The sequence below is a fragment of the Stenella coeruleoalba genome (assembly GCF_951394435.1).
Source record: "Stenella coeruleoalba genome assembly, chromosome: 10".
In the NCBI taxonomy this organism is placed as follows: domain Eukaryota; kingdom Metazoa; phylum Chordata; class Mammalia; order Artiodactyla; family Delphinidae; genus Stenella; species Stenella coeruleoalba.
The window spans coordinates 79,224,259-79,250,449 of record NC_137156.1 but is presented as its reverse complement, the minus strand read 5'-3'; the positions used below and the strand labels follow the sequence as shown (position 1 = coordinate 79,250,449).

Sequence of the window (26,191 nt, the reverse complement as noted above, 5' to 3'; positions counted from 1 at the left end):
TCCTTCCACTTCCGCCGCCGCCGCCGCCGCCGCCGCCACGGGACCGGGCTGAGTTGCTGTTTGTTCCGAGCCGCTACCCTCGCCGTTGCGATGCCGCTGGAGAACCTGGAAGAGGAGGGTCTGCCCAAGAATCCGGACCTACGCATCGCGCAGCTGCGCTTCCTGCTCAGCCTGCCGGAGCACCGCGGGGACGCGGCCGTGCGCGACGAGCTGATGGCAGCCGTCCGCGATAACAGTGAGGCCGGCGCGAGAGCCGAGTCAGCGGCCTAGGCCTGGGCGGCCCCGCGCTCCCGAGCCTGCGGGGTTTTCCACAACGGGGCTCGCGACCCCGGGGCGCCCCTGCGACGGGGTCCCCGAGACCAGACCTGGCCTTTGCGCCCCTCGGGGCTTTCCTTTTGTCGGGGGCGCCTTCTGGGACCTCCAGCCTTGCCCTCAGAGGTTTGCGTCTCTGTGCGCCTCCCCCACTGGGGCCAGCCTCGGGGCGGGGGGCGGGCGGATCCCGAGGTATTGAGCCCCGTGCCAGGCACGGAAGAGAGACATGACTTACTGTCATTAGCGACTGGTCTCGGGGACTTCAGCATTGCGGGTGGAGGGGAAACTTGGGTCGGTTCCTTTCGCCCTTCCTAGTAGTGAATGGCAGCGGGCCCTGTACCCTTGTACGCACGGGTCTGAGTGTGTGTGTGTGTGTGTAAACAAGCTTAGCCTTTCCCTTGTTGGAAGACTCTGTGAGAACAGAAGCCGCCGAGAGGCAAACCGAGGTTGTCCTCCCCCCGGCCCTAGTAGAGGGCGGCGGTGACAGGCCTGGCCCTGATGCTGACCGCCCAGCCCTTTACCAAGCTCTGTCCTGTTCCTTCCTCCTGGCAGGTAGGCGACTGGTGGATGACCTCGCAGTCGTGTACGAGGAAGGAGTGGGTAGACACTGAGGTTAGGGCAGGACGGGGCCTCACTCCTAAGCCACATCCCTCTCGTTCGCTCTCAGACATGGCTCCTTATTACGAAGCCTTGTGCAAATCCCTTGAGTGGCAGATGGACGTGGACCTGCTCAGTAAAATGAAGAAGGCAAATGAAGACGAGTTGAAACGTCTGGACGAGGAGCTGGAAGATGCGGAGAAGAATCTGGGAGAGAGCGAAATCCGAGACGCGATGATGGCAAAGGCCGAGTACCTCTGCCGGATAGGTGACAAGGTGAGTGAGATGGCCTCCCCTCTCTGTAGAGCCTGAAATGGGCACTGTGCAAGGTTAGTAATGTCTCATTTTAAAAACTAACGTCCTTTTCCACCAAGTGCAGAGGTAACCTGCTTGCCTGAACTAGTGAATCAGTGCAAAAAATTAATAAAGAAAAAGTTAGTAGTCTTCTTGCTACACCCATTCTGTCACCTGCCCCCAGACAGCCACCGGTGTGTAGTCTTCCCCCTCCCTCTCTATGCCAATAAAACAAAGTGCCTGTTCGGAGGTGTTTGTTTATTTATTGTTTTTACAAAATTGGGATCATTCTCAGTAGTTCACTTTTGTAACGTATCCTGGTTGGGAAGCATTGGTTCTGGTGCATTTTGAAAATTATTGTTTACACAGATAATCATCTCCTTGTAAGAAACTAAAATATTATAGTTAATGGTGAAGTTCTATTTGGTTTTTCTTTATTCTCTATCTCCTCAGATAATCCTTTAAATTCTTTTATTGTACATTTCCAGGCATGTGTATGTACTTGTAGAAATTAGGTAGTATTGGTTTAAAAAGTTTGTTTTACATCAATGGAATCGTAGTGTACTCATGTTGTCCCGTTTACTTTTTCATTCAGCATTATATCTGAGTGACTTCCCGTGTTAATGTTCCTAAATCTTGCTCATTCTGGTTGACTGCTAGCTAGTAGTCCATGGTAGGGCTATGCTGTAGTTTACTTAGGTATTCAGTGGTTGGGTATGTGTGTTGTTTTCAGCTGTTTTTGCTAGGACAAGCCACTGCTGTAAACACATGCTTGTGTGTGTGCCTCTTTGTGTATATATGCTCATGTTTCTCTAAGGTGTATTCTGTGAGATGAAATCTCTGGGACGAAGAACAGTTTTTATCTTAGTATGTGTGGCCTGTCCTCCTTCACAGCAGCCAACGTAATTTATACTCCACTATCAGGGCACAAGAGGGATACCCACAAGCATTGGATCTTTTAAGTTTTTTAACTTAGTAGTTCTGTAATAGTGGTTAAGAGGATGGGCTTTGAATGTCCTAATTTTAAGCAGTGCACCCTGAAGTATTTACGTAATGGATGACACGGTGTCAATATAAAAAAAATTAAATAGTGTGAGCTCTTGGATAAGATTGCTTGGGTTGTATTTCTGACTTCAGTAATTATATGATTTACTCCTCTGTATGAGTTTCCTCATCTGTTAAATAGGAATAATGATAGTGCCTAGGGGCAAAGAGCTTAGACTAGTCCCTGCTGCAAAGTGCTGAAATGTTAAATGGTACGAGCTATTATTATTTAGTTTAAATTTAAAACAAGTTTTTTTCTTCTGATTATAAATTTAGGGTTTGGAAAAAAAGAAGCTTTGGCCATTGTAAAAAGTTGGAAAATACAGAACAGTTTAAAAATAGCTAATAGTTTGTGTGGCTTTCTAGGCTGTGTGTGGTTTGCTTTGGTTTGGTTTTAAAGAGGATGAATTATTACACGTGAATGAGAAACTTAAAGCTTTTGATTCAGGCCTTAAGGAATTTCAACAAGGATGTTTGAATCAACATCAGGGGGTTGTAAATCGGTGATGTTCTAATAATATGTTCCGTATTTGTTAAATAGCCTTCTTCTAAAAAGAAGAGTTGTCTTTTTTCCCTCCTGTTTACTTTCTTGTTTTAATATTTTATTTTGTGTACTATTACTAAATAATGGACTTAGTGCATTTTTATTATTCACTGTGGTGTATTGATTACAGTCATTATTCTTTCCGGTGCTCAATTTGTTACAAGTTTGTTAGTGCAGGTTCCTTCAAGATGGTTTCTTGGTCCTTTTGACATGATCTCCTTGGTCTTCCTTAAAACAAGATGTCACAGGCTCACCTGTTATTTTCACTCTCCAAACCTGGAACCATCCATTTCTCCTAGGATCCCTGGTTTCTTTTACTGGGGGATAGTATTTGAAAACCGAGATCTTAGTACTGGGTGTGCCCATTACTGTCCTGCCAGTCTCTTTTTAGAAATGTATGAGGCATAACTAATAATTACGTAAAACGAAGCCAGACACATACTAAAAGGTACCAAGTATAAACAAATGATTTTATTCATGTTCATTTTTTTGTTTTGGGGGGTGGGTTGTTTTGGTTTTGTTTTGGTTTTTTTTTTTTTTTTTTTTTTTGCTGGTGGTGGTAGTGGTAGTTTTTTTTGCTGTTTTTTGGCCAGGCCACGTGGCATTGTGGGATCTTAGTTCCCCAACCAGGGATCAAACCGCATCCACTGCAGTGGAATCTCAGTGTCTTACCACTGGACTGCCAGGGAAGTCCCACATGTTCATGTTTTAAAAGCAATAAAAACATTTTATTCCACAATGATTTGAGATAGAATTGTATATTTAAATACTCAATTGTGTTCTAGTAGTCAGTGATTAAGATAAAATATTTATTACCCTTTAGGTGATATGATTGACAGTTTACAGTAACTTTACAGTAGTGTATTGTAATTGTTAAAGGAAAAAATATAGAACAAAGAAGAATACTGAAATAATGGTGAATGAATTATGAATGTGTTTCTTCCATTGTTTTCTAGAATATAAGTATATGCTTAGACACAGTTGATGTGTTTTTTATAAAAGTGGAGAGAATCGTATAAGGAGCCCCATTGCAATTATCCCCTGGCTTTAACAAGATCAGCTCATGGCCATACTGTTCTATCTCTACTCCTACATGTTTCCCCAACTCCTTGCTAAGAAAATCCTAGACAGCTGTTAGCTTTTGAAACTTTTAACCTTTTCTCACCTGTTGCCTTGGTTCTCTTGACAGGAAGGTGCTCTGACAGCCTTTCGCAAGACATATGACAAAACCGTGGCCCTGGGTCACCGACTGGATATTGTGTTCTATCTCCTTAGAATTGGCTTATTTTACATGGATAATGACCTCATCACACGAAACACAGAAAAGGCCAAAAGGTGAATTTTATTTTTTCATTTTTTTAGTGTTTTATTTATTTATTTTTTGCCTGTGTCGGGTCTTAGTTGCGGCACACGGGATCTTTGTTGAAGCACGCAGGATCTTTTTGTTGTGGCGTGCTGGCTCTTCGTTGTGGTGTGTGGGCTTCTCTCTAGTTGTGGCATGCGGGTTTTCTCTTCTCTAGCTGTGGTGCGCAGGCTCCAGGGCGCATGGGCTCTGTAGTTTGCGGCACACGGGCTCTCTAGTTGAGGCGCGCAAGCTGAGTAGTTGCGGCGTGCGGGCTTAGTTGCCACACGGCATGTGGGATCTCAGTTCCCTGACCAGGGATGGAACCCGCGTCTCTTGCATTGTAAGGTGGATTCTTTACCATTGGACCACCAGGGAAGTCCCCAGAAGGTGCGTTTTAGCAGTGGGGATTTATTCCCTCTAAATTATGATGCTACAGATAAGAAATTGATGTAAGAAATTTACCTGTTTTTTTTGTTTCCAACTAGTAAATTTGGTCAAATAATTAATGTTCTTACTTACAGAAATGTTCTCTTTAAATTTTTCTTTTTGGTCTAAGTTGTTAAAAGCTGTTTTCTCTTTCATAATAACACAAAACTTGTAAAAAGTGGCACTGTTTATTTCCAGATCGTCACCTTACTGTTTTGTATTTTATAGCTTGATAGAGGAAGGAGGAGACTGGGACCGGAGAAACCGCCTAAAAGTATATCAAGGTCTTTATTGTGTGGCTATTCGTGATTTCAAACAGGCAGCTGAACTCTTCCTTGACACTGTTTCAACGTTTACATCCTATGAACTCATGGATTATAAAACCTTTGTGACTTACACTGTCTATGTCAGCATGATTGCTTTAGAAAGACCAGATCTCAGGGAAAAGGTAATGACCGGATCATATTTAAAGAATACCCCTTAAATACACAAAAATACACCTTAAATACACAAAAATCATTAAAGCACGTATTTGTTTTTTAAAAAAATTTCTAGGTAATTAAAGGAGCAGAGATTCTGGAAGTGTTGCACAGTCTTCCGGCAGTTCGGCAGTATCTGTTTTCACTCTATGAATGCCGTTACTCAGTTTTCTTCCAATCATTAGGTAAGGATAGAGTTGCTCGTTTTGACTGTCTGTCTTCATCTTATTCCTGACCCTGTTTGCAGATAACCTAAGATGATTTTTCACATACATGAAAAATATAGTGTGCAGACAGCTGTAGGTCTTTGGTCAGTACAGCTAATCTTTTGCCCATCTTGTTTAGAGGGGGGTTAGCAGACTTTGATCAAGTGCTTTTGTGTGGTCCAGGAGGTAAGATTGATGTTTACATTTTTTAAGGATCGTTTAAGAAAACAGGACAAAGAAAACTACATGACAGCTCTATGGCTCTCAGCGGCTAAAAATATCAACCATCTGGCCCTTTGCCGAGGAAGTTTGCCTGACCCCTGGTTTAGAGTCTTACTGGGATGTAAGGCAGAAAGTGAGCAAATGGTTCGAAGTACTGAGTTTTAGAATTGAGATCTTGAATCTCCGTTTGATTGAGTTGATGTTAATTGAGTTGAATTCAACAATGGGTTATTTATGCAACAGCTAAATCTTTGTGCCGATTTGCAAATCATTTTCAAGGGATGTTGTTTGAGAAAATCTGTTGAAAGTGCTTGCGGTGTTCAACCCAAGGGTCCTTCCCAGATGATTTTCCTAAAACTTAAATAACTTGGCATTGATAATTCTCTTGTTTGTGCTGCAAGTTTCAGTAAGTATTTGGTTAATAAGTAGGTAGAATTTACAAAACATGGGTTAGGAGGACTCCAAATGATGGTCTTCTGTGTTTGGAGTAGGTTTTGGCCCAGTGTTTATGGAGTGCTTTCTGCATAAAGTTAGGCTGCTTTATGGGAATTCATACTACTCCCGTCATGCAGTGTGGGAACAGGGCTCCTCAAGTGTGAACGACCTGCATGGCCCTGTCTTCCCATATGTGCACGATGGGTGGGTTTGCACCCAAGGTTGTACTTCAGAATTGCCCTTCTCCCTTTTTTCTGCGTGTGGATCTCGTCATTATTCTGCTCAAATGTGGCGCTTTTCCCTTCTTCCTTCAGTCCAAAAATTTTAAAAATCCCTTCTCTGCATTCCTAGTCTTATTTTATGTCCCATCCTCTTTTTTTATTGAGATGTCAATCACTATAAAATTCAGTATTTTAAAGTGTGTAATTTCAGTGGTTTTTGTATATTGACAAGGTGTGCAGCCACACCACTAATTCCAGAACATCTTCATCACCCCAAAAGATGTTCTTTACCCATTAGCAGTCACTTCCCGTTCCTGGTTCCAGCCCCTGGTCTTTCTGTCTCCATGGATTTGCTTATTCTGGACATTGCACATGAATGGAATTACACAATATGTGGCCTCTTGTGCCTAGCTGCTTTTGCCCAGCATAATGCTTTTACTGTCATCCGTGCTGTAGCGTGTATCAGTGCTTCATTCAGTTGAGAGCTGAATGATAACGCCATTGCATGGATATACCACATTTTATTTATCCGTTCATCAGGTGATGGATACAGTATAAATAACGCTGTAATGAATGTTTATGTACAAGTTTTTGTGTGGACACAATGTCTAGTTTCTCCTGGGGATATACCTAGTAATGGAATTGGTGTGTCATATGGTAACTCTTTGATTAACTTTTTGAGAAACTGCTGAACTGTTCTCCAAAGCAGCTACGCAATTTTACATTCCCACCAGCAGTGTGTGAGAGTTCCAGTTTCCCCACATCTGATACTGGTTATCGTGCGTCTTTTTGATCATAGGCGTCTTAGTGGGTGTGACGTGGTATCTTACGGGGTTCTGATTTGCATTTCTCTGATGACTAGTGATGCTGCATATTTTGTCATGTGCTTATTGGTCAAATGCCCTATTTTTACTTACTTATTTAATTTTTTTAATCTTTATTTTTTTTATTTTTTGGCCACACCGCGTGGCTTTCAGGGTCTTAGTTCCCCGACCAGGGATTGAACCCACACCCTTGGCAGTGAAAGTGCAGAGTCCTAACCACTGGGCCACTAGGGTATTCCCTGCCCCATTTTTTAAACAGCAAATTATTTTGTGATTCTTTTTTAGAGTTTTTCTCTACTGCTACTTGAGATAATTAAGAGTAGACCTTACGCTTTTTTCCTTTGTAGTGATCTTGACACCAGCACAGTGCCTGTATGTTATTGAGTGCTCTGTGTAACTGTAATTTAAGAGAAAAATGGGGGGAAGTGCTATCCTAGTGTGATGAAATTGATGGCTTTTGGAAACTTTTGAATGGTTAAGGTAACCTCTTCCCATCTTCCCCATCCCTACTGGCAACCTTTTAAAATTTACTCATTTCCCAGATAGTTTTTTATTTTTATTTTTAAAAAATATTTTAATTTCATTGGAGTATAGTTGATTTACAGTGTGTTAGTTTCAGGCGTACAGGAAAGTGGTTCAGTTATACATATACATATATTCATTCTTTTTTAGATTCTTTTCTCATATAGGTTATCACAGAATATTAAGTAGAGTTCCCTGTGCTATACAGTAGGTCTTTGTTGGTTATCTATCTTATATATAGTAGTGTGTGTATGTTCAACGCGAGCTCCTGATTTATCCCTCCCCCTCCCGTTTCCCCTTTGGTAACCGTAAGTTTATTTTCGATATCTGTAAGTCTGTTTCTGTTTTGTAAGTAAGTTCACTTGTATCTTTTTTTTTTTTTTTTTTTTGCGGTACGCGGGCCTCTCACTGCTGTGGCCTTTCCCGCTGCGGAGCACAGGCTCCGGACGCACAGGCTCAGCGGCCATGGCTCACGGGCCCAGCCACTCCGCGGCACGTGGGATCTTCCCGGACCGGGGCACGAACCCGCGTCCCCTACATCGGCAGGCGGACTCTCAGCCACTGCACCACCAGGGAAGCCCTGTATCTTTTTTTTTAAATTAGATACCACGTATGAGTGATACCATATCTTTATCTTTCTCTGTCTGACTTACTTCACTTAGTATGATAATCTGTAGATCCATCCGTGCTGCTGCAGATGGTATTATCTCATTCTTTTTTTGTGGCTGAGTAATACTCCATTGTATATGTGTACCACACCTTCATTATCCATTCCTTTGTCAATGGACATTTAGGTTGCTTCCATGTGTTAGCTGTTTTAAATAGTGCTGCAGTGAACATTGGGTTGCATGTAACTTTTCAGATTATGGTTTTCTCTGGATATATGCCCAGGAGTGGGATTGCTGGATCATATGGTAGTTCTATACTTAGTTTTTAAAAGATCCTCCATATTGTTCTCCATAGTGGTTGCACCAATTTACATTCCCACCAACAGTGTAGGAGGGTTCCCTTTTCTCCACACCCTCTCCAGCATTTATTGTTTGTAGACATTTTGATGATGGCCATTCTGACCCTTGTGAGGTGATACCTCATTGTAGTTTTGCTTTGCACTTTTCTGATAATTACTGATGTTGAGCATCTTTTCATGTGCTTTTTGGCCATCTGTATGTCATCTTTGGAGAAATGTTGATTTAGATCTCCTGCTCATTTTTATTTTTATTTTTTTGGCTGCATTGGGTCTTTGTCACTGCATGTGGGCTTTCCTCTGATTGCGGCGAGCAGGCTTCTCATTGCAGTGGCTTCTCTTGTTGAGGAGCACAGGCTCTAGGCACATGGGCACAACCCTGCAGGCTCTAGAGCACAGGCTCAGCAGTTACAGTGCACAGGCTTAGTTGCTCCATGGCATGTGGAATCTTCCTGGGCCAGGGCTCGAACCCATGTCCCCTGCGTTGGCAGGTGAATTCTTAACCACTGCGCCACCAGGGAAGCCCTGCCCATTTTTTGACTGCATTGTTTGTTTGTTTGTTTTTGACATAGAGCTGTGTGAGCTGTTTGTGTGCTTTGGAGATTAATCCCTTGTAGGTTGCTTCATTTGCAAATATTTTCTCCCATTCTGTGGGTTGTCTTTTCCTTCTGTTTATGGTTTCCTTTGTTGTACAGAAGCTTTTACGTTTAATTAGGCCCCATTTGTTTATTCTTATTTTTATTTTCATTACTCTAGGAGGTGATCAAAAAAGATATTGCTGTGATTTATGTCAAAGAGTGGTCTGCCTATGCTTTCCTCTAAGAGTTTTATAGTGTCCAGCCTTACATTTAGGTCTTTGATCCATTTCAGGTTTATTTTTGTGTATGGTGTTAGAGAATGTTCTAATTTCTTTTACATGTAGCTGTCCGGCACCACTTATTGAAGAGACTGTTTTTTCTCCCTTGTATATTCTTGCGTTCTTTGTTGTAGATTAATTGACCATAAGTGCCTGAGTTTTTATTTCTGAGCTTTCTATCCTGCTCTGTTGATCTATATTTCTGTTTTTGTGCCAAGTACCATATTGTCTTGATGACTGTAGCTTTGTAGCATAGTTTGAAGTCAGAGGGTTTGATTCCTCCAGCTCCGTTTTTGTTTCTCAGGATTGCTCGGGCTATTCAGGGTCTTTTGTGTCTCCATATAAAGTAAAAAAATTTTTTGTTCTAGTTCTGTGAAAAATGCCATTTGTAATTTGATAGGGATTGCACTCAATCTGTAGATTGCCTTGGGTAGTACAGTCATTTTGACAATATTGATTCTTCCAATCCAAGAACACGGTATATATCCTTCCATCTGTTTGTGTCATCTTCAGTTTCTTTCTTCAGGGTCTTACAGTTTTCAGAGTACAGGTCTTTTGTCTCCTTTGGTAGGTTTATTCCTAGGTGTTTTGTTCTTTTTGATGTGATGGAAAATGGGATTGTTTCCTTAATTTTTCTTTCTGATCTTTTGTTGTTAGTATATAGGAATGCAAAGGATTTCTGTGTATTAATTTTGTATCCTGCAACTTTACTGAATTCATTGATGAGCTCTAGTAGTTTTCTGGTAGCATATTTTCTATGTATAGTATCATGTTATCTCCAACGGTGACAGTTTTACTTCTTTTCCAGTTTGGGTTCCTTTTATTTCTTTTTCTTTCATTGCCATGGCTAGGACTTCCAAAACTATGCCGAATAGAAGTGGTGACAGTGGCCATCCTTGCCTTGTTGCTGATCTTAGAGGGAACGCTTATAGCTTTTCACTGTTGAGAATGATGTTAGCTGTGGGTTGGTCATATATGGCCTTTATTATGTTGAGGTAAGTTCCCTCAATTCCCACTCTGGAGAGCTGTTATCATAAATGGGTGTTGAATTTTGTCAAAAGCTTTTTCTGCATCTATTGAGATGATCATATGGTTTTTATTCTTCAGTTTGTTAATGTGTATCACACTGATTGAGTTGTGGATATTGAAGAATCCTTGCATACCTGGGATAAATCCCACTTGAGTATGCTGTGAGATCCTTTTAGTGTATTGTTGGGTTTGGTTTGCTCGTATTTTCTTGAGTATTTTTGTGTTTATGTTCATCAGTGATACTGGCCTGTAATTTTCTTTTTTTTGTGGTATCTTTGGTTTTGTGTCAGGGTGAGGGTGGCCTCATAGAATGACCCTGGGAGTGTTTCTTCCTCTGCAATTTTTTGTAAGAGTTTCAGAAAGACAGGTGTTAATGCTTCTCTAAATGTTTGACAGAATTCACCTGTGAAGCCAGGACTTACGTTTGTTCGAAGTTTTTAAATCACTGTTTCAATTTAAGTACTTGTGATTGACCTGTTCATATTCTGTATTTCTTCCTGGTTCAGTCTTGGAAGGTTGTATCTTTCTAAGAATTAGTCCACTTCTTCCAGGTTGTCCATTTTATTGGCATGTGGTTGTTTGTAGTAGTCTCTTATGATCCTTTGTATTTCTGTGGTATCCCTTGTAACTTCTCCTTTTTCATTTCTCATTTTATTGATTTGAGTCCTCTCCCTTTTTTTTCTTGATGAGTCTGGCTACAGGTTTAGCAAGTTTGTTTGTCTTAAAGAACCAGCTTTTAGTTTCATTGACCTTTTCTATTGTTTTTTTCTTCTCTATTTCATTTATTTCTGCTCTGATTTCTTTCCTTCTACTACCTTTGGGTTTTGTTTGTTGTTCTTCCTGTGGTTGCTTTAGGTGTAAGATTAGGTTGTTTATTTGAGATTTTTCTTGTTTCCTGAAGTAAGAATGTATTGCTGTAAACTTCCTTCTTAGAACTGCTTTTGCTGTGTCCCAAAGGTTTTGGCCCATCATGTTTTCATTGTCATTTGTCTCTAGGTAATTTTTGATTTCCTCTTTGATTTCTTCAGTGAGCCATTGGTTGTTTAGTAACATATTGTTTAGCCTCCATGTGTTTGTGTTTTTTACAGTTTTTTTCCTGTAACTGATTTCTAATCTCATAGCGCTGTGGTTGGAAAAGAGGCTTGATACGATTTCACTTTTCTTAAATTTACTGAGGCTCAATTTGTGGCCCAAGATGTGATCTGTCCTGGAGGATGTTTAGAAGAATGTGTATTCTGCTGCTTTCGGATGGATGGAATGCTCTGTAAATATCAATTAAGTCCATCTGGTCTAATGTGTCCTTTAATGCCTGTGTTTCCTTATTGATTTTCTGTCTGGATGATCTGTCCATTGATGAAAGGGGGATGTTAAAATCCCCTGCTATTATTGTCTTACTGTCAATTTCTCCCTTTATGGCTGTTAGCATTTGCCTTATATATTGAGGTGCTCCTGTGTTCGGTGCATATATATTTACAACTGTCACATCTTCTTGGATTGATCCCTTGATCATTATGTAGTGTCCTCCTTTGTCTCCTGCAAGTCTTTATTTTCAAGTCTATTTTATCTGATATGAGTACTGCTAGTCCAGCTTTCTTTTGATTTCCATTTGCATGGAATACCTTTTTTCCATCCCCTCACTTTGTCTGTATGTGTCCCTAGATCTGAAGTGGATTTCTTGTAGATAGCATATATACGAGTCTTGTTTTTATATCCATTCAGCCAATCTGTCTTTTGGTTGGACCATTTAATCCATTTACGTTTAAGGTAATCATCGGTATGAATGTTTTATTGCCATTTTGTTAATTGTTTTGGATTTGGTTTTGAAGGTCTTTTTTTCTTTCCTTCCTCTTTTGTTCTCTTCTCGTGATTTGATGTCTGTCTTCAGTGATGTGTTTGGATTGCGTTTTCTTTTTTGTGTCTCTATTGTAGATTTTTGGTTTGTAATTCCCATGAGGTTTTGATATGGCAGTCTGTATATGTACAGGATTGTGTTAAGTTGCTGATCTCTTAATCTCAAATGCATTTCCAATATCCTGCCTGTGTACTTTCCTCACAATTGCTGGTTTTGATATAATATATACGTGTGGATGATTTCCTACCGTTACTTTGTATTTACCTCTACCAGTGAGCTTCTCCATTTGTAATTTTCTTGATTCTAGTTGTGGCCTTTTCTTTTCCGCCTAGAGAAGTTCTTTTAGGATTTGTTGTAAAGGTGGTTTGGTGGTTCTAAACTCTGTTAGCTTTTGCTTGTCTGTAAAGCTTTTGATTTCTCCATCGAATCTGAACTAGAGCCTTGCTGGGTAGAGTATTCTTGGCTGTAAGTTTTTTCCTTTCATCACTTTAAATATATCATGCCACTCCCTTCTGTCCTGCAGTTTCTGCTGAAAAATCAGCTGATAATCTTATGGGGGTTCCTTTGTATGTTATTTGTTGCTATTCCCTTGTTGCTTTTTATATTTTTTCTTTGTCTTTACTTTTTGTTAGTTTGATTAATATGTGTCTTGGAGTGTTCCTCCTTGGGTTTATCTTGTATCGGCCTCTCTGTGCTTCCTGGATTTGAGTGTTTCCTTTCTCATGTTAGGGAAGTTTGCAGCCATAATCTCTTCAAATATTTTCTCAGGCCCTTTCTCTCTCTTTTTTTCTTCTGGAACCCCTATAATGTGAATGTTGGTGCATTTAGTGTTATCCCAGAGGTCTCTGAGACTGTCCTCATTTCTTTTTTTTTTTTTAATTAATTAATTTATTTTTGGCTGCATTGGGTCTTCATTGCTGCATGCGGGCTTTCTCTAGTTGCACAGCGACCGGGGGCTTCTCTTTGTTGTGGTGCGCGGGCCTCTCATTGCGGTGGCCTCTCTTGTTGTGGAGCACGGGCTCCAGGCGCGCAAGCCTCAGTAGTTGTGGCACTCGGGCTCCAGAGCGAAGCCTCAGCAGCTGTGGCGCACGAGCTTACTTGCTCCGCGGCATGTGGGATCTTCCCAGACCAGGGCTCGAACCCGTGTCCCCGCATTGGCAGGCGGATTCTTAACCACTGCGCCACCAGGAAAGCCCTGCCCTCATTTCTTTTCATTCTTTTTTCTTTATTCTGTTCCGTGGCAGTGATTTCCACCATTCCGTCTTCCAGCTTACTCGTTCGTTCTTCTGCCTTAGTTATTGTGCTACTGATCCTTTCTAGTTTATTTTTCATTCCAGTTTTTGTGTTGTTCATCTGTTTATTCTTTAAATCTTCTCTTTGTTAAACATCTCTTGTAACTTCTTGGTCTGTGCCTCCATTCTCTTTGAGATCTTGGATCACATTTACTGTCATTAGTGTAAATTCTTTTTCAGGTAGGTCGTCTACTTCCTCTTTATTTAGTTGTTCTCATGGATTTTTATCTTGTTCCTTCATCTGAAACACATTGCTGTCTCGTTTTGTCTGATTTTCTGTTTGTGGTCGCCTTTCTGCAGGCTGGAGGATCGTAGCTCGTCTTGCTTCTGGTGTCTGCCCTCTGGTGGGTGAGGTTGGTCCTGAGGCTTGTGCAGGCTTCCTGGTGCGAGGGACTGGTGCCTGCTCACTGGTGGGTCTTGTCCCTCTGGTGGGCAGGGCAGTGTCAAGGGGTGTGTTTGTAGGTGGCTGGGAGCTCAGTATGGCTTTAGGCAGCAGGTCTGCTGATGGGTGGGGCTCTGTTCCCATCCTGCTGGTTGTTTGACCTGAGGCTTTCCAGCACTGGAGCCTGTAGGCTGTTGGGTAGGGCCAGGTCTTGATGCCAAAATGGTGACCTCCAGGAGAGCTCATGCTGATCAATAGTCTCTGGGGCCTCCCCCCCGAGACTAGTGATTGGTGTGAGCCACAGCCAGCCCCTGCCTCCCCAGGAGACCCTCCAAGACTCACAGTTAGGTCTAGCCCTGGCTCCTGTGGAGTTGCTGCTTTGTGCTGGGTCCCAGTGTACATGAAACCTTGTGTGCGCCCTCCAAGAGTGGCGTCTCTGTTCCCCCCAGTCCGGTGGAGCTCCTGTACTCAAGGCCCACTGGCCTTCAAAGCTTTTGGGATTCCTCCTCCCAGTGCCAGATCCTCAGGCTGGGGAGCCTAATGTGGGGCTCAGGACTCTCACTCTTGTGGGAGAACCTCTGTGATATATTTATTTTCCAGTTTGGGGGTCACTCGCCTGGCAGGAATGGGATTCGATTATGTCACAACAGTGCACCTCCTGCCGTCTTGTTGTGCCTTCTTTTCACTGAGTGTGAAATATCTGTGTTGGTAGGTTCCAGTCTTCTTTATCAGTGCTTGTTCAGCGGCCGTGATTTTGGTGTTTTTGCGAGAGTAGGTGAGCTCAAGGCCTTCTACTCTGCCCTCTTCTCTGGCATCGAGTGGTGGCTTTTAGTTTGGATGCTTGCTGCCTCTTTGCTCAGCGTGTGCTGGCTGTTATCCACTCGATATGGGTGTGCAGGTATAGTGGCCCTTCCCGGTATAGCGGGGTTAATTAGCACTTGGTGCCTTGTGGCGGGTCTCATATGGGTGGCTGCTGTTCGCACACTTCTGGGACAGCGGGGACAGGGCCTGGTGCCTGCTCGTGATTTCCCAGATATTTAAAATACAAAGGACAGATAGTTAAATCTTTTTGACAACAGTCATCATTTGTATCATTTACTCTCTCCTTTTATGTACTAAGGCATGTAGCATTTATTTGGTTTTATATATAAATAAGCCTTTTTGCTTCTCCAAATATACATAGACTTTGTACTATAAAATATTTTATTTGAAAGATAAAATAGCATCCTTTTCTGGGTAATACCTGATGGTTTTCAAAAATTAAAAATAAACTGAGATGAGACAGTCCTAGGTCCAAATTCATTTACACGTTCACATACACAGAGTTCTTCCGGAATAGAAACATTTTAAGATTGTTATATATCCTTCCAGAACTTTTATTCATTATATGTACTTTAAAAATCAGAAAATAACACACCAAAAAAAACCCCAGTTTTTTTTGTATACATGGAAAATTTTCAAACTGTATCATAGAAAGAAGAAAAAGTTTCTCTAGCCTTTGATTGCCCAGGTCATTTCTCTAGAGGCAACTACTGATTTCACGTTCCAAGGGTGTCCGTCCAAGGGCATTTGTATCCAGACGTATAAGCACGTAACACCTTTAAACATGTGTGGGTGTATTTTACATGCAGTTTTGTAAGTAGTTTTTTTTTTCTTTAAAATGTATCTTTATGTCTTTTAGAAATAGCTGGTATTGAGTCAGTATTTTTAAGTGGCTGTCGGGCATCAGACGCTGTGTATGTAGTGGCAGATCAAACAGGCAGAACTCCTTGCAACTGCCAGTTATCCTTTTTTAAGGACCTTAGAACTTCAGTGTATTGAAATAATGTATTTTCTCTGGACCTACTGCCTCATCCTTTGTTAGGCCTCTCAGTGACTAACTGGCCCAGGCTTGGTCATTGCCCTTATCTCTATAATTCTGTCATCAAATACATATGGATGGCAGTGATTTCCAGATTCATGTCTCCAGCCCCACACTTGCCAGTGAGCATCAGACCCAAGCCTTGGGATCTTTGACTTGGGTGTCTGACAGGGGAATCCACCTCAACCCTGCTGAAGTGTAATGTATGAATCCTTCCCTCCCCCCTCCCCCCCCACCACACACACACACACACAAAGCAACTCAAAAAAAAAAAGAAAGAAAAATTCTCCTTCTCCAGGGATTTTTATCTTGTTCAAGCCAGAAACGTAAGTATATTCTTGAATCTTTTGTCTTGCTTACCTTCTGTATCCTTGTAGCTGTCCTCCTGCTACGTTCTGAACCTGCTCTCCTTTCTGCTCTTGGGCTTAGCCAGGCTCTTCCTGCCTTGGATCTTTGCATTCTTTGTGTTGCTCTAAGCCTCCTGCTCTCTGCAGGGCAGGTTGCTCAGAGAAGTCTTCTCCTGTCGACTCCAATCCCATGGAAGCCCTCCTGTTCACTATCACATCAGTTTTATTTTCCTTACAGAACTCGTTCTTTTCAGAGTACCTTCTTTATTTGTTCATTTATTTATCTCCTCTCTTTGAAAATTTAGTTGCTGTGGCAGCAGAGATCTTGTCTTTTGGTTTCCTACCGTATCCTCATTATTTAGAACAGTGATAGATAGTAGTAGATGTTCAGTAAAATAATTTGCACGTGTGTGTGTGGATTGCTCATTAATACTCTGTATACACTTTGTAGATAAAGGCTGTTAATTTCTATCATGTTATAAATCCATCCTCCAGTTTAATCAGTTTATCCAAAGGGAGGTCCTTATAATTGTCATGTTATTCATTGCAGCTGTTGTGGAACAGGAAATGAAAAAGGACTGGCTTTTTGCTCCTCATTATCGATACTACGTGAGAGAGATGCGGATTCACGCATACAGCCAGCTGCTCGAGTCATACAGGTCATTAACCCTGGGCTATATGGCAGAAGCCTTTGGTGTTGGTGTGGAGTTCATTGATCAGTAAGTTTAAATAACATCATGTCAGTTTACTTTTTACACTTACCTTTGCATATGTGAACTTGTATATTTTCTCCATTTACATTGCTTCCCTCAATTATAAAAACAAGATCTAAGAATTTTCCTTTCAATATCAAAACAATCATATCCGTTATCTCTGCTTTCATGTGTTTCTACCGTAGTAGCAAAGATGGGACAGAAGTCTACTTTTAATAGTAACTGGAGCAGAAGTCGTCTCTGTTACGTCTTTGTGAGCCACACTGCTGCTACAGCAGTGACTCTTAGGACCTAGTGTGAAGTATAAGATATATATAAGATAGAGAGCTATTTCCTCTGCTAATGCCTTCAGTTTTTTGGTTGCTACTGCAATTCTGGGCAAACTGGTTGTTCAAAATGGAACTTCCAGCGCTTGAATCAGATTCATCAAATATGTATTAAAGCCTTAACTGAATGGGTTGGCATTGTTTCAGGTCTCTGTCTTCATGGAGTTTCATTCTAGTTATGGGGAGAGTTGGCAAGTAAGCAAATAAACTTGTAAGTCAATTCAGATAGAAGTGAGTCTACAGAGATAATACAGTGGCACAGAAAGATGCGTAGCTGCAGCATGGTAGTGGGGGTAGAGGGGTAGCCGTGGGAGAGTCAGGTGGTGTACGGTCGTGTAGGGCCTGGTGGGGAACTTGGGTTTTAATCCAGGCGCTGTGGCGAGCCACTGGAGCATTTTAAGCCTCCGGTGGGTAACACGGTTCCATGCTGTCTTAACACACACTGGATGGGGAGACCAGGTGGTCTGTTCAGCAGCTCATGGAGGAGATGTCCCCGTGTCTTGGACGCAGGGTAGTGGGTGTAGAGTTGGGGAGAAGTAGATGTTCAGAATGTGAGCTGTCCAGGGGTATCTAGATATTTAAGTGCTTCCCAGACATCAGCCTTTTAACTTTGAAGATGTAGTTTGCAGTGGCTCACAGTGAAAAACGCACTTTTTAATGAAGCTGCATTTCATTTTAAAAGACCACACTCTCTTTAGCCATTTTGGGTTTTTTTCTAATATTTTATTATGAAAAATTTCAAACATGATGAACATTGTAAAGAGTTACACTGTAAATTCCCATAGATCCTTGATTCTGTAATTTATTAACATTTTGTTTGTTATATTTGTTTTATCACCTTCCATCTGATTTTTAACCGCTTGAAAGGAAGTGTCAGACACCAGTACATTTCACCCCCAGTCATCTTAGCATGCATAGATGACTGGGGGGTGCTTGTTCATGGGTGGGCGGGTTGGTTTTGAGTAATCTTTACGTTCAGTAAAATGCACAGATCTTAACCGTACCCAAACTATGGAGCCAGAAATTTCCTCCTTCTCTTCTGTGAAAGAAAAAGAGGCAGTGATGGTGGTTTTTGTTGGTTATCCTATCCATACCAAAATAGAAGGCTGCGTTCCCTCGGTTGGTTTGGTTTTGTTTCACTTCTGAATTGAACTCGTGTGTGAAACTGGTAACCACTGCCCAAGAGCAGTGTTGTAAACGTGCTTCTCATGCGGCAGTGTAAGGAGTGGCTTCCTGTGGTGGGCAGTGCACAAAAAGCAGGGGCTGGTCTGGCTTCCTAGCCTTTAGTTTCTTAACTGTGCTGTGGTGGTGATAAAGCCGTGTCCACTGGTTGGGAGCAGTGCGAGGCTCAGTTGAAGCTGTGGATAAGATGCACAGAAGCAGGGGAGTACAAGTTAGATAGACACACTGCAGTGTTCTGCTAGTCATTACAACGGCATCTGAATTGATGCTATGTGGTACATTTCTGGTGGTATTTCTTAATTGTTCCCCATGGTCTCAGACCAGCTTTAGAGGTGGAGGTTGTCAAGTACATACCGAGCTGCAGTTGTTGTTACCAGAAAGGCCTTCTTTGAAATATCTGATTCACGCCTGGGTTTTCACAGATTGTTTTCTTCCCTCCTAAAATGATTTTGGATGATTGAACAACGATTGTACTTCCACTTCCTTAGACTTAATAAGATATTGTCAGAGAAGGGGACCAGGCCATTATTTGAATAAACCAGGCCTTCTGTTGACATATGTAAGGTTAGAAACCATACCCATGGGCTGTATTCTCCCATTTTGTTGGTAGGTGGTTGGTCTGGGGAAGATGAGTCATCTTGGGATATGTTTGATTGATTAGCACACGGGGAGGCAACAAAAACGTCGCCTAGGGAATGGGACTTGAACACGGATTTAGGGCATTAAGTAGTTAAACTTTGGTGGTGTAACCAGAAAGGAGACTCTGCTTACTCTTAGTGTACATAGTTCAGAGTGAGCATAACTAGGAGTCAGAAAAAGTGCCCCCGAAATGGGTACACCACAGATGGCTTCCCGTGGGCATTGAGACTGGCTGTCATTGCGTATTTAGGATTTTTATAGGAAGTGGTGGGGAAAAGGACATTTCAGATGGAGGAAATAGCAGAGATAGATTTAGGAGCATGGTTGAGAAACCAGCAGCCTAGGTGCACGGGATGGAACGTGTGGTGATGGGCACAGGGAGGTCCAGAGCAAAGCATGGGAGGAAGATACTAGGTTGGATCTGAAGGGATGTTGTAAAGTTGTTGAAGGGATGTTGTAAGTTGTTTAGAGTCTCGTCGTGGGCGGGGGGGGGATGGGGGTGGTAAATGAAGGGCTGAACTAGTCTGGTGATGGTGGGCAGGGGAAGAAGCAGTGGAATTGTCAGCCTGGGTGTCAGCAGTTGACTGGGAGGTCTTACCTCAGGGCATTCTTGAGTTAGAGTTTGCTTGTACATCAAGTCTAGTGCTGTTCTCCTAAGATTCTTCTCCCCTGCTGTTCTTTGGATCTGGTTTAGGACTCACAAGGCTGGTTATATCTGGTTGGGTAGTTTTCTCTGTGTACTTCGGTGCCAGTGGGTTTTGCAGCTGCACTCTGGAGATGCAACTATGTACACTGCTGGAAAATGAACACAAGTGAGTTTAGAAACAGTGCTGATCTCTTTTAATTTTTAGATTTTTACCTAAAGCCACTCAGTAACATAACTCAAAAACCAACAGTTGAATTTTTAATGAGTACAGCACTACAGCATGCTCTATAAACATTGTTACACATAGTTCTCACTAGTTTTAAGATAACCTCTAGCTTAAAATCTTCACTAGCATAACTTCCCCATCGTTCAAGCCCATCACCAGATTTTCCAAAATTGCACATTTCCTTATTGAAAAGGAATAGTGGGGCTTTCACCACTGACTGACCAGTGGCAACGACATACTGCAAACATCTTTTAGCCACGTTTTCATTTGGTTTTGGACTTGATTTTGGTAGTGTTTTGCTATGTAGAAATTGTCTTTACATAATCGAGTTTATCGTTTTCTCCTTACATGGTTTCTGGCATTTGTGATAATTAGGCTGCCTCAACACCATTCCGTAAGCCAACCTTTCCCCACTGACTTGAAATGGCACTTCCGTTCGAGATTTGGTTCTTAAGATTTGGAGTTCCTTTCCTGTTGGTGTTTATGTGCTAGGATCAAGATGTTTTAGTGTCTGTGACAGTAATCTGTCACATAACTTTTATTTGGAATCAGATTTTTCTTAATTAGGAGGACTCCCCCTAATTAATCTCCAAATTTAACATCATTCTATTATAAATGGATTATCTTAAAGGAGTCAGCTTTCCGTTTATTCTCTTTGGCAGCATTGGAAAGCTGTCTTCATGTAGCTCTAGTGCATTTCTGAGCATTTTCTTTCTTCTCTGTGTCATATGGTGGTAGACAGACCTGGATGGCGGGCTTCACTGTTGATGCTGCTGTGGAGCCAGGTGTGTGACTGTTGTTTAAGTAACTGTCTTAAATTAGGGGGTTTGGGTTGTGACGGGATATACTCACAAATGCCTTTTTTCACATTCCTAATCCGAATTTATTGTGGCACGTTATTCCGTCTTAAAAATAATTGGAAAGCTTTCCTTCCCTCTGTGCTCTGAAGGATTTTGAAAATCCTTAGAGTTCCCTGCTCCGGAAAGGTTAAGTGGAAGGAAACTGGATGGTTTCATCAGGTTCCCCCGCCCCAGTAAAGCTCATTATTTTCCTCATGTTTAATCTGAGCACTTCTGTACCTGTGAATGGCTTCATTCTTTGACCACCTACGCTTCATAGGAATAGGCACTTGTAGGGTCACGTTAATGCTGGTAGATAAGACACCTGCAATACACTGGAGACCATCTTCTCAACTACTGCGCAGTGCATCAAAATGTTACCTTGAAAGACAAATCATGTGTTTATTTATATTTTTCTAAGAATTGTCTATAAGGCTAATGCTAAAGGCTTTTTTTCCCTTCTCTCTCAATTAGGGAACTCTCCAGATTTATTGCTGCTGGGAGGCTACACTGCAAAATAGATAAAGTGAATGAAATAGTGGAAACGAACAGGTACTCTTTAAGTTTGTGTATCAGTTGTAATACTGCACAAAATAAAGGGCACTCTTAAAAGAAGAGTGCCTTCTTTTTAAAGTAGGTCAGCTATTGTTATGGAGTAATGTGACTGGTAAATAATTCATTTTTTTCTTCGATTTATTTATAGACCTGATAGCAAGAACTGGCAGTACCAAGAAACTATCAAGAAAGGAGACCTGCTATTAAACAGAGTTCAGAAACTATCCAGAGTAATTAATATGTAAGAAAAAAAAACCTCATACACCAAGGATTTCCTGTAGAGGTGCTTACTTTACTTTGTGCCCAGCTGAACTGTATAAAATAAATACTGCATGGTTTCTTTCAGTTTACTTTTTTTGACATCTCTAAGAATGGGGTCCAGTAATGTTAAAATAATGTCACATTTGCATCATCTGAACAGCTCTGGTTTATGGTAAATGGTTACAGAGACTACAGGACTTAAGTTCTAATCCTGACTCCGCCTCTTCAGTAAAATAGGGGATCATGCATGTCATCTCTTACCTTTAAGCCTTCTGAATTTTACGAAGAAGATGCTGTATGATTAAACGCGGTGCTTAGTACATAGAAGACAGACGAGAAATGCAGTGTATTGTAAGCTTTCCCTCAGAAACAAGTATCTACAGAAGATAGATAGGAAGTTACTCCTCCTTTTTTGAGGCTACCAAACCCTAGATTCTAGAATCTGCCGCCAAAGCCAGTCTCACTGAAGATTTTAGCTATATTGGCAAAGGGAATCTTTTTTCCCAATTATAAACTTAGTGAGTCAGAGGGGGAGAAGTCCTAGGAAGAAAGAAATACAAAACCAGATAAAGGTGATTAATAGGGCATGAGAGCTCTCTGCTATAGGGTGTCATAGAAGGCCTCTCTAGTACCGTGATACTTTACTTACAGAAAAAGGAGAGAGAGACCACGAGAGCAAGTATCGAGGAAAGAAAGTCGCTGGAGGTTTTCAGCAGAGGAATGGCCCAATTTGACCTACCTTTTAAGTGTCACCATGGCCCTGAGCTGCAGGGACGCTGGGGAGTGGTGGAATAAACTGTAGAGGCAGCCGGATTTGCTAAGAGGATCCCAGGCTTGCTGAATGGTGACCTTGACAAGAGCAGTTTTGGTAGAGCTGAGTTAAAAAGAGAATGGGAGATGGCATTTTACTGTAAAAAGGAAGGGGAGAGAAGTATGAGGTTTTGATTCATTTTTTTAAGAGAGCATGTTTACATTGCTGATGGGAATGATTCATTAACATATTAGAGGAAAAAACAAAACACATGATCTCAGTGGATAATCTGTTGAAAATAACTTGAAACAAACATTCATTCTTCATTAAAAACTTGAGTAAAACTACGAGTAATAACAGGTTGGGAAAGCAAAGCCCTCTTGCAAATGATATACTTAATGGCAAAGTATTAGAAGCACTGCCTTAAAAGTCAAGACAGTGGCAGCCGTCAGTACTGTACTGAAAGAGGGGCCACTGACTGCCAAGGAAGCAGGGACCAGAGCTGTGCTCTGACAGGAGCTTCCTGCAGGTGCTGTGGACTCTTAAAATGCGGGATGGATTTCTAAAAACGCTTATTTATAAAACCTTATTAACAATGATCACTGTAATTTCTTGAAGAAATTGGTAATATGGGGGCTTCCCTGGTGGCGCAGTGGTCGAGAGTCTGCCTGCCGATGCAGGGGACACGGGTTCGTGCCCCGGTCTGGGAAGATCCCACGTGCCGTGGAGGGGCTGGGCCTGTGAGCCATGGCTGCTGAGCCTGCGCGTCCGGAGCCTGTGCTCCGCAGCGGGAAAGGCCACAGCAGTGAGAGGCCCGCGTACCGCAAAAAAAAAAAAAAAAAAAAGAATATGCTCATTGCAAAAGAAATTCAGGATACTAAAGTGGACTTGCCTTGTCATTCTACCCTGCAGAGGTAATAACGCCTATTAATATTTTGATGAATATTCTCTATATTTAGTCCTATGCATTTGTATTTTTTAATACAAAATCAGAGTCTCTGTGTTAGCTTCAGAGTATCAGTTTGGAAGTGAAAATAAAACTGGAACCTAACACATTTCTTTTTAATGTGGCCATATGGTATAGGAGAAATGAGCACTGGACACTGCAGCTGGAAAACCAAATTCTGATCCCAGCTCTCCTTGTGCTGGCTCTCTGATGCTGGGAGAAATTACTTCCTGGAGGAGAAAACCAGGCTTTATTATGAGGTTCATTTATATGAAAACATTACAAACTATAACACATGCACATTAATTACCATGAGTGTTGGCAGAAAGCTGTCACATAAAATTAATAAACTGGGCCATCTAAGCCATGTTTTATGGGAAAAACTGAGAATTTTTTTGTATTTCACCACCTCACTGATGTTTTTCACTTATGTTTGTTATGTAGTAAGACTACGTAGAATGCCAATTTCAAACCTTGGTTCTCTGCTTTTTGACCAGTGGGGGTATTTTAAATCTTGATAAAATCCTCGTCGAGGAAGTTTTAGGCCCAGGCCCTTATTTCTCACAATTGCAGAAACAAAAGGTTCAGAAACCTAAAACAAGTCAGGACGCCAAAGGAGGCTTCCTGAAGCTACCAAGCTGCAAACTGGTCACCGATGGGCAGCAACTGTCATCGGCCCCCTGACCCCCATACGTTTTTTAAGAAAAAAATGTGTATGGTTGCCATCTAAAAATTGAAAGACAATTCAAAAATCACCTATTATCTAGCTTCTCTGGAAAAATGGACAGATCAGGTTAACTCTGAGCTCACGTTTCCACTCCAGCCGAATGGCTAGCACATCTCCTCCAGCAGGCCCGGTGCATCCGGCCTGCCCTGTTTGTTACCTTACGGTATCTGCCTGGCTCCACTGCCATTTGAGTTTGTTGTCCCGGTCCCAGCCCCCTACCATACACCTGGGGTTGATGATCAGCAGCCTCCGTTAATCACCTAGGAGAATCCATCCAAAGAATGAAAGTCTTAATTTTCTGGTTAGTCATGAAGGGCCCACATACCACAATATGAAAATAAGATTATCATCAAATGATAGTTCTATTTGCTAAGTGATAATAGCGCTAAAACACTTTCACTGTGTTTAGTCCCTTTTCAGTACTGATCAAAGTTGGCAACCTGTCACTTTTAGCAACCCTAGTCTCATAATACACTATTCAAGTACAAAATGAAGTCACTGGGATGAACGATTTTGTCATTGTTCTCTAAAACCATAACATCTGTGCATCAAATTTATCCAGTGAAATAAGTATTTATAAGCTTTGTCAAATTTTGGTAATCTATTTCCTAAATGAGAAAAAAATAGATCAATTTTTCATTGACTAGCAGTCTTTTAGGAGTGGAAATACTGTCTACAAGCATTTTTGTTATTAAGTGTCTACACCTAACTTTTACCTAACCCAGTGGCTGCAAGGATAACCTACCTCATTTGTTCACGGAGCACACACAACTGCAGTGCACGTAACGTTTTGTGACTGAACACAGGTAGTCTTCAGTAACCTGACCAGGCATTAATAGTAATTGATGGATGGAAGGTTTACTGACCATTAGCAAATCAACTGTATAATTAATTCTAAATTAATCCCTGGTGCTGTCTGAAACCTGTTTTTGAAGATTAATAGCTGATACTTGACATCTGTCCCCCTGATTACAGGGTAAAAAAGGGAGAGGGGCTGTGATAATCCCTCATCCTTCTAATTCTACACAAATTTGTAGTCGTTAGTAACTAACGTCACATCTCCACAACAGCTATGGGGGAAGTGAAGTTACATGCCTGTCTGGAAAACATGAAAGGCTCTAATTATCACTGGTTTTGGTTTCAAAACCATTTTGCATTATTCTTCTGTCTCGGAAGACCTACAAAGGGTATCAAGAATGTGGGTCAGTTTGGTCCAGGCCATTATAATAACCTTGAAGTGCACAGTACCTCTCATCATTTGGAAATCTCCTGTGGTGGCATAATTTTCCCTGTGCAGACTGGATGTAAGAAATAAAAGGTACAACTTGCCAATGAACCATCAGCCTCCTGCCCGGCAACTACATATCATAAGACCTGACACTGCCTTGGGGAAGGGACCACTTAGTCAAGACTACCAGTAGGTGGCGTCCTGACAACGGTACTAACCCTCCCTTTTAGAAGTTATCAGAGACCTGCTTTTCCAGAGTGTCTCTGCAGTTAGTGGATTATCAACACTGGTATAACTCTACACTTGGTTTTGGAGGACTCAACTTTTCTTGAAGTGCTCTGGCATAGAGGCTTTTCTTTCATCTACACCTCAGGAACTTGGGGCCAAGATGAAGTCCATGTTTGCTACTCCTTGGATCTCTCTCCTGGCCATTATGTTTCCACCCTCATTCAAAACACCTTTTCTTTGAAGCTGCTCACCACCCAGCAATACCACCAAACCACTGTGCTCACTGCCCTCAGAACTGTTTAAGTTACCATGTCTCGTCCACTCCAGACCTGAGCAGCTGGCCCCGTCTTCCCCTCACCCCTCCCGACTCTGAAATGGACAACGTGTGCAGCAACAGCCTAGTTCCCTGGCCTTAACTCCAGTGCTCTTTTCCTCCGTGCCACTTCCATCCACTGCCACGGGCTCACCCAGGTCCCAGGGATCACAAGCACCTCTGAACAGCTCTGCTTTTGAAACAAACCTGGAGTGCCCCTCGGACTCTCTTATCCTATTCCTATCCTGATCTATTCCTAAAAGTGCTGTGCCACCATCATAACTCTGGATCGGCCTTGTACATAGTCCTTCTTCATTACTGGCTATATCAAATTGGACTTCGCTCTGTAACTCTGAACAAATCACTTAACTGGTGTGATCACAGACAAGTTGCCTGGAAGGAGGATCGTAAGACGTAACAAGAGGGAAACTGCAAATACCACTTCACTAGGGGGCCAGCATGGACTTACACGGCAGCTTCCAGTTCTTCGTTGAAAACCCAGGCGAGGCCATCACTTAGCCACACTCATACTTCTTAATTCTTTGGCAATCTCCCTG

At 41.9% G+C, this 26,191-nt stretch overlaps 1 protein-coding gene and 1 long non-coding RNA gene across 3 annotated transcripts; one reads left to right on the top strand and one right to left on the bottom strand.

Moving 5' to 3' along the window:
- Positions 1 to 26,077, top strand: PSMD6 (proteasome 26S subunit, non-ATPase 6). 2 transcript variants are annotated; one of them, XM_079934237.1, is made up of 8 exons: positions 1 to 235; positions 980 to 1,185; positions 3,981 to 4,126; positions 4,791 to 5,010; positions 5,118 to 5,226; positions 16,605 to 16,773; positions 21,100 to 21,177; positions 21,329 to 26,073. In XM_079934237.1, the coding sequence occupies exons 1-8, from the start codon at positions 91 to 93 to the stop codon at positions 21,423 to 21,425; spliced, it is 1,170 nt and encodes a 389-aa protein (XP_079790363.1). In that variant the 5' UTR covers positions 1 to 90; the 3' UTR covers positions 21,426 to 26,073. The 2 variants fall into 2 exon arrangements, with proteins under 2 accessions (XP_079790363.1, XP_079790364.1); XM_079934238.1 differs by lacking the exon at positions 1 to 235 and adding an exon at positions 242 to 438 and having other exon boundaries at positions 21,329 to 26,077.
- On the bottom strand, positions 17,730 to 21,084 carry LOC307192865. The gene is made up of 4 exons (XR_013830190.1): positions 20,866 to 21,084; positions 19,513 to 19,709; positions 18,630 to 18,713; positions 17,730 to 18,451 (listed from the first exon to the last, which is right to left on the bottom strand). It is a non-coding gene; the product is annotated as an uncharacterized lncRNA (long non-coding RNA).
- Positions 26,078 to 26,191: the final 114 nt, after the last annotated feature.